Source organism: Alosa pseudoharengus, unplaced genomic scaffold, assembly GCF_046254945.1.
Source record: "Alosa pseudoharengus isolate Yale_2024_CS ecotype anadromous, Long Island Sound unplaced genomic scaffold, YU_APseudo_1.1 YU_APseudo_1.1_scf_32, whole genome shotgun sequence".
Taxonomy (NCBI): Eukaryota; Metazoa; Chordata; class Actinopteri; order Clupeiformes; family Clupeidae; genus Alosa; species Alosa pseudoharengus.
The window spans coordinates 85,480-94,020 of record NW_027468729.1 but is presented as its reverse complement, the minus strand read 5'-3'; the positions used below and the strand labels follow the sequence as shown (position 1 = coordinate 94,020).

General features: G+C 39.1%; 1 protein-coding gene across 1 annotated transcript; it reads right to left on the bottom strand.

Annotated features, from left to right (window-relative positions):
- Window positions 1-2,703: 2,703 nt before the first annotated feature.
- Window positions 2,704-8,476, bottom strand: cunh4orf33 (chromosome unknown C4orf33 homolog). Its single transcript, XM_076264648.1, has 6 exons — window positions 8,131-8,476; window positions 7,771-7,953; window positions 4,564-4,624; window positions 4,344-4,395; window positions 4,049-4,248; window positions 2,704-3,601 (listed from the first exon to the last, which is right to left on the bottom strand). The coding sequence occupies exons 2-6, from the start codon at window positions 7,949-7,951 to the stop codon at window positions 3,505-3,507; spliced, it is 591 nt and encodes a 196-aa protein (XP_076120763.1). The 5' UTR covers window positions 7,952-7,953; window positions 8,131-8,476; the 3' UTR covers window positions 2,704-3,504.
- Between the last annotated feature and the right edge of the window lie 65 nt (window positions 8,477-8,541).

The window sequence follows — 8,541 nt, the reverse complement described above, 5'->3', positions numbered from 1 at the left end:
TGATTTATGTGTAGTAGACACCTACTGTAGGGCTACCAAACTGCAACCTGGTTTCTTTCCGGTTCAGAAAATTGTAAAAAACAACAAGTATATGTAACCCTTGGAAAAGCCTCACAAGCCTCACCACCTCTTAAGACAACCAAAATAACACAAATATAACAAAACAAAAAATATATAAAATGTTTCTGGCGAGATGTGTGGTATTGAGGATAAAATTGAAACCTCTTACAAACAATGGATGTTTTCATCTAAGAAATACCATGCAGTTTGCCATCATAAGCCAGACAACTCCTTTATGGGTGGAAAAAATAATGTAAATTAAACGGCAATTTTATCAAAATATCAGTGATTGCTACCGATCTATGCTTTCAGTCTGCCTCCCATCATTGCCATTGTCATTGAGCTTCATCTTCTCGTTTTCATGGCCTGCTTCAGATATTTTGCTTGACAGAACACTCTATGGCTATGCAGACTGTAGTTTATGGATTAGCAAAGGAATTAAAACAGCTACCTTCATATGAGGAAAGCTCTTTATTTCATTCATACAATCCCATGACCTACAAAGAAAGGTTTTCAAACCTCACCATTCAAGTTTCACTATTTCCTTTAGTCAAGTCATTTGACAATTTCTACAATGAAGGAAAGACGTGCTTGAACAAACACCACGTGCAGCCTTTTTAATATTAAATGAAGGAAAACAGTAATGACTTAAGTGTCAGGTTATAGCCATAACGGAATCAATTAGCTAAACAATAATGAACTATTTTCTCCTTACAAAGGAAGCAGAGAACAATTGCCTTTTTTAATGGCTGACTTTGCTTTAATTCATTTTCAATAATGCTAATTTAGTTCTCTTTTCACACACTTAATTCATTTAATTCATAATTTCACCACCTATGCCGCCAGGTTTTAATGAATATGTGTCATTATTCTCATGAATAAATTATTCACACAAATGATTATTTTCAGCTAATAACAGTGGTAGTTCTTATTGACTTGGTGTAACTAATTAGGTCATTTGCCATTTCTCATGGCTAAATGGAGAAGAATTGCATCTACATGGAGAAATACCGGCTTTTAATTGAGAGTGCATGTACAAGGCAGTGTGCAAATACGACCACTTAGCATTCCCATAACTATGAATCATGGGTAGGTTTGATGTATGTATACACAACATGCAAACACACACACACACACACACACACACACACACACACACACACACAGATAGACAGACAGACACACAGACAGACACAGACAGACAGACAGATAGATAGATAGATAGATAGATAGACAGACAGACAGACAGACATTAACCACAGCTGACAACCTGATGAGACTGGACCTAAGGCCTCATGCATGCCACCAGCCAAAAACATTCAGCACACACAGACCCCAACTTCATCAACATGACAGCCCTCTCTGACAAGTTGTACCCGTATTCACAGACAGTCAGCAAAGCCCTGCCAATCAACATTAGTGTAGGGGGAGTCAATAATTGGATAGCCATTAGATGCAGTTAACATTTCCCCCACTGCCTGCAGAGGGTAATTCATGGCCATGTTGTGTCTTATTAGGCCACTATTAGGGGCTTAAGCAGTGTGCAGGCTGTTTTTTGGTCAACTGGATTATTCCCAGTTACAATTCAGACTGTAAATGTAGTGCTTGGTATAATTAGCAGACATGGGCAACCAATGCTAGTTATAATTTGACAGACCTTGAGTAGTAAGGCACAAATCAATATTACATATTTTTGGTATCCTATTTTGGTATTTTTTTACCAAAGCTAGATGGATGCAATGGATGGATGCTCATGAAAGTAATGTATGCTTTAAACCTTTACACTTTGGGATCTGAAGAAAAGCTTTTGTCTTCAAGGTTATGGCAAAATGTTTTAATGATGTCCTCTTATAGGAGTCACCTTATGCATTTCTATCATTCTTTTTTTCTTATTAAACTAGTTAAGCCACCTGCGCTTTGGGCTCCCCCTTCAAGACTAATCACCACTCAATGAGCTCCAAATCACTGCCGCATCTGATGTGATGGCACCATTCTTTCAATATGGCTGTGGAGACACACGGAATTCCAAATTTGCTTGCCTCCACTCCTCAGCACAGCCAAGCTGAGCGATAATGAGGGGCTTAGGGGGGGGAGTTCTCAAGGTCTAATCACTGTCGGATTTCAAAGCAGGAAGACCAATTAAAACGGATAGGGCTCAATAACGGATTACAAGCCACACAAAAAAATCGATGGTCCATGTCTCGGATGAGCAAAGTGTTTTTTTTTCTTTTTTTTCTGGTGCAGTATAGCAAGAGCATTGCAAGGACTGGGGTCTTCATAAGGCTTTGAGGCCTGGTTGGGTTAAAAAAATACACCTAGTTAGTCCATTTGGAGAATACAAGGAGGTTGAGAAAAGTTACTGATGGAAAGTTTGATGCATCTTAAATGCAGTGGCAAAATTGGTAATTTTCTTTTCTGTATATATAAAAATGGATTGGGTGGTGGACAAAGTCTCATCTTTTTATGTGATTACATATCATAATTTTATAATGAGAGTTTCAAATGGCATCACTCTGATAATGACAGCACTTTGGAAAGATGCCATGAGTTGGGCTGACGTGCCCATGCACACTGGGAGATCTTTTTGGCAGAACATATGTTGCCAGGTGTTTTGTTTTTTAATGTCAATACTTAATGTAATGCTTTGATGTTTAAGAAACTTTATTCAAAAGACAGATGATAAACATCTAAATAATCAGCATTCAATATAAAATCATCATTATAGAATTATAAATGTGGAGTAATGGGATAGTCCTGGTTTGTACATACACATTTTACAAGGAACATAGAGAGAGTCAAAAACTGTTTTGAGAGTGACAACTGCATTAGATATACTCAACGTAATAAACACAACACTGCAAAGTAAGATTCTTCTATGCACACCAAAAGACGTATTTCTCTCAAATTGCTAAGATAATTAATCTACTTGACGGGCATTAAAAGATGCTGATTAAAAAGCTAATTGACAGCTGGCTGTAGCAATGTCCACAATAACTATTCCCTGTGAACTGAATTTAAAGGTTTAGTGCTCAGACAGACAGATTTGTTTGTGAACAACGATTGAGGAAAATTAACCCTTTTGTGTGCGTAGAGGAAGTCATAAACTCATGAAAAATGGGACTCCAAAATATGTTGCAATTATGTTTCTGTTAAGTATCTATGAACTGCAATTTTGTCAGTGACTTACAGTCACCCTGTTCTACTGTTTCACTTTAACTTATTTTTTCACTTTTACTTATCACCACGCCATTTAATAATATTTTGTTTGTATGATTATTGTGTAGTTACAGTAAGTAGTTTTATCTGATAAAAGAACTGGGCAGGACAGATCAATAATGCATTTGAACTAATAAACAGCTTATGTTGTCATTGTAATGATAACAAATAAGATAATAAAGAATTAGCCTTTCGAACTTTAGAACTGTAGCATCATGGCTCGAGCAGTCAGCGGTGTCCTTGCCAAAGGTCAGATTCGGGCTGCACCCATCCGTCGCCCATGATACTTTGCAGGCTGAAGGGCTGGAAGTACTCAAGTCGATGGCTATCAGATGGACACAAACAGAGGATAATGACCTTATTGAGCAAGGAACTTGCATATTTTCTAATAGAATGCATGCATAACAATATTTACAGATAGCCCTGCCTCAATTTTTGTTTAAAACAGCAAGTTTGGTCTAAAACACAGATAACTACATAAAAATCATCCCATCAACAAGCTGAACTGTTAACTGGTGTCAGCCATAACAGTAGTGCTATGAAGCGTTTCTTACATTTTCATGACGGTTAATAGCCGTCATCACGCAATGGCCAATGATGCCTTTATCTGTCTTTCACATGTTATCATAATGAATTTGAAGATTAAGAACTTGGCAATAATAAGCAGCTCAAAAGTGAAAAGTTGTTGTATAATGTTACAACATAGACACACAGGAGAAATATATTTTATTGCGACCATAATGGGGCAACCACTTGGTCATACTGTACTTACAAGTCTGGTCCTTGGCCCTCAACAAGATCTGCCCTAGGTACTGGGTACAAAGCCTCATAGATCCTAGAATCTCCTGATCCATGAATAGCGTAGGAGTTCATCTTATCCACACCTGGTGGAAAATACCTCCAGGGCAAGAGGGCTTCACCCGTCCATTTATTTTCCTTTATTGTGGCACTGAATGTCAGAGGCAGTGCTTGCTTCATGAAAATAAAAAGGGCAGAGAAAATAATTTACCAAATACATTTTAAGCAAGCTGTTTCTAACAACGAGGGATGATGATTCTGTGGCATACCTGAAAAGCATTATGTTTCCCAGACAGCAGAAGAAGCAAATGCTGGCCATGTCTATGGAGCAATCAAACAATAACTCACACATTTGAATGATAAATTCACAGGAAACACAATTATACCACCACCACTAGAGCCTCACATCTCTTCAACACACATTTGTTATTCTACACAAGAGAAAATAAATCAGTAAGTGTTTTCTAGAGTGTTGCCAACATAACTTACGGGCACACTTCCACCTCAAGGTACTTCTCATTTGAGCTGTTCAAGAAGAATGATTCAACCACTGTATAAAAAAAAAACATAATGTTGGAATTCATAGGCAGTAATGATAAGACAAAATGTATTTGAATTATAATAGTGATAACCAAAGCCATGGATGCTTATTTGTCTTGGTATGGATGATAAAAGGGAGAGAACAACATTAGAATCTGTGCAACTACTGTATATCAGTGGGGGTTTGGTTACTTGCCTTTGCATCCATTTTGAACTGTATTCCTGTATTCTGACATGACAAAGCCATATACGGCTCTGTGACATAAGCCATACTACTGACCTCTAGTGGTTATACAGCTAGAACTGTGTGGCAATTGATGCCTTGCACATGATGTCATGCTTTGTTCGCACCATAGCAATAGTCTAGTGGACGGCAAGAAGACGAATCGAATCAATGGGTTGTAATGGGATGTATCTCACAGCTGGGTGATTGCAGTGAGATTTAACCTTAGTAATGCCCTTCCACCAGACCTTATGCACGGAAGGTTCTTTGGGCAGCTGTGTTGTTACGACATCTTCTGTTATATTCAGCTCCTTACATGTTCAGGTTCAACACTGAATATTTTGTTTGCCTAATAATGGCAACTTTAAAGGTGCCCTGCCACATGTATTTCATTACTTTGTGGTAATGTCTGAAGTTCTACCATGGACTCTGTAAGATTTTTTATGAAAAAAATGCCTCGGTTACCTTGTTTCAAGCCATTCTAGCGTTTTATAGAAAGCCTGCAGGAAGACTCAGCTCGATTTGTGCCAGTTCTCAATATTCAACAAGCTAAGCTGCTTGACTCTGATTGGCTAAAAGCTAGTGGGTTTCACCCATAACGTGACCGCTGTTATCAACTAATTTTAGCTTCATGGCATGAACTTAGCTTGGCTACCAAATGGGCATAAAATCGTATAGGCTAGCGAGTGCATTAAACCTGTATAACATTTCACTTCCTTGAGTTGACAATATCGTTTCACTTACGGACTGGGCACTGGTCGTAGACAGCCGCGATGGTAGCCTACTGCCCCATCTTTGGCACTGTTCCAAAAAATAAACTGAAGCCATTTGATCCTCAAGTCTGGGTTCTTGGGCAACATGCATTGTTGAAGTTCTATTCCTGCATAGTGCACAAGCCCGTTGACGTTAAGCCATCCTTGCATACGAAAACTGTCACTGAGCTAGACGAATTCTGTGTGCACGGTCTCAACTGGGCGAGCTCATGAATAGTAATGAGCTCATTCAATGCCATGTCAGACTGAGCAGCTTTTGTAATTGGCCTGATTTCTCTGCTTATTTCTTTTCAGTGGCTAGAGCTGACAGAAGAGGTAGCAGTTAATTTTCACATTCACGACATAATACAAACACATATGGACCTAACCTATTTAAAAAAATACAAGTAAAAACGGTTTTGTGTGGCAGGGCACCTTTAACACACACATAAATGCTTCTACATCGTAACATGCTGATTCATTAAGTGCAACACCCAACTAGGTCCGTGTTGACACTGATTACAACAAATAGTGGCGGCTAAAACACACTTTGCTCCACCGGGAAAAAATGAGCTGGCTAAAGAGCCTTTCGTGCATAAGGTGCATTAGAGCCAGAGGTGTGGATAAGCAGTGCTCCCATGCAATTATTTGAGAATTCACGACTAAATGCTCTCTTCTAAATCAACACTAATGGCCTAGAGGTGTTGTCAACTTCCTTTTCCAATGTAAACAGTGTCATTTCTGTTAGGGTTTTTGTATATTTGAAGGAAATTTGCATCAAAGTTTGACATTTAAAGTCTGAATAGCTCATTCTTCTCCCTCCCATACTAGCATACTAGGTTTTACCTTTAGTTGACTATCTGCAGCCTTTGACACATTGAACCATGACATTCTCCTCTCTATATTGAACAAGAAATTTCTGGGAAAGCTCTTATTGGTTCACCTCACAGGACCTTCATTCAGTGTGTTTTGGCAAGGACAGGTATCAAACTCTGACGACCTTGTCACAGGTGTACCTCTGGGATCAGTACTGGGGCCCCTTCTGTTTTCCATTTACACCCCTTACTTAGCGAGATCATTAGCTCCCATAGATTTGCCTATCACACAGATGGTAGCCTACTTAACTTACCTGTCTGTCCCACCTGATACCATTTCTGCTTGGATTTCTGCATGCCACAGGAGTATTTCAGTCTGGATGAAAGATCAACACCCTCAGCTTAATCTGTTTAAGACTGAGCTTCTGGTATTGCTAATACAGCTATTTTCCAACAGATCAGCATCTAGCCTGACTTATTTTCACGGACCCCTGCTAAAACGGCATGTAACTTCGGTGTCATAATTGACGACCGACTAAATTCCTTTGTGCATGTTGCCTCAGTCAAAAAGTCATGTTGGTTTATCCTACATAATACTGATGAAAGATAAGACACATTTTATTGTGCAAGCAATGGTTATTTCCAAACTGGACTTTTGCTGTATGCTGGCCTACCTGTTTGTGTAGTGAGACCATTACGGATTTATTCAAAATGTAGTGTCTGGTCTTTAAATAAAAGAACAAAGACACTTGTAGCTCAAGATTCCTCACTCAGCCTATGGGACATTTCCCAGATCTGCACCTTGCTATCTTACTTCAAAGATCCAGTTCTAAGTTCCATCTTGCCCACTGTGGTCCTCTGATGAGCGAGAGGTCAAATGTCAGAGTATTTTCTTCTGCGATTCCCCTATGGCGGAATGATTTACCTAATACTTTTTGGGTCTTCAAAAAGCATCTACTGAAATTCGCTTGAATTTCCCCTTGGGGATCAATAAAGTATCTATCTATCTACCATCTGTTTACCTTGTATTTTTTAATACAATCACAAACTGTTAGTCATCAATGGTACATGTTGTTATGTACTTTCTTAGAAGCATTCTATTGTATTTTCACTTTATCAAAAAAAATTACAGTCTGGATGATTAGCCAATACTGTATTGCCGTGCTAATCCCAACCTGCTGCCATCCCAAATCCTATAGCCTACCTAAACTGTGAAACTGATGCCACATTTCTTGCCATTCATAGGTTGAGGAAATTAACACAACACAGATGGGGTTACACAACCATGAAAGACACTGGTTCAATATATAGCCTAACCCAATAGCACTGGCGAGTTTATTTACTTCCACTGAGCCAATTTACGCACCTTCATAATCCCACAGTCCAGGAAAAGGTTGCCCAGGGGGACCAGGTGGAGCTGGCGGATCATTGAAAAAGGGAGCAGAAACCTCCATCCTTAAACCCCCTTCACCAGGTGAAAATCCAATGTTAACTGGATCATGGTTGACTGGTAAACTGTCCCAAGTATGCTTAATCTGGTACTTCATATCTGCTTGATCAGGGGGGAAATATTATAACAAGTAACTATATTTGTATTATGTATTTGTATGTTATTGCAGAGGCCTACTAAGACATGAATAGAAGTGCACTTACAGGCTGAATTAAACACTGAGTTTGAATTAAACATTTACATCTGACAGTTTCTGAGTTTGTTAATTCACGTTACCTCAGTCCACAGCCAGCATCTGCAAAGCATAGAGAACGGGATCTTGTTCGACTTTTATATCACAAGGAGACAATCCAAACTCATAAACCCATAAAAATGGCTAAGGTTCACATTCTAGGGATCGTGTTTCGGAATTCTCTCACACACATCAAGCACGTGATGTCACAGGCTGTGCAAAAATGACATAGCCTTTGTTTCATGCTACCGATAGATACTTTAGTCCTATACTTCAGTCGGAAAGGGAGAGCAGGCTCTGTTACGTCTCAGCAGACACATCTATTACAAATGTTGACATATTATCGAGGAATATTATCTGTCAGTGGACCAGAAAATGATCCATTTCCGTGATTGAGACTTCCAGACACACGCACAACGTCGATTTGGGCTATTTTGATTGGTCGAGCCTGGTCA

Excerpts from the sequence above, each read along its gene's own strand:
- cunh4orf33 (XM_076264648.1), bottom strand. The coding sequence starts at position 7,951 with ATGAAGTACCAGATTAAGCATACTTGGGACAGTTTACCAGTCAACCAT. Across the intron at positions 4,396-4,563 it reads CTTGAGGTGGAAGTGTGCCC|ACATGGCCAGCATTTGCTTC; the intron begins GTAAGTTATGTT and ends ATTGCTCCATAG. Across the intron at positions 3,602-4,048 it reads GAGGGCCAAGGACCAGACTT|CCATCGACTTGAGTACTTCC; the intron begins GTAAGTACAGTA and ends TCCATCTGATAG.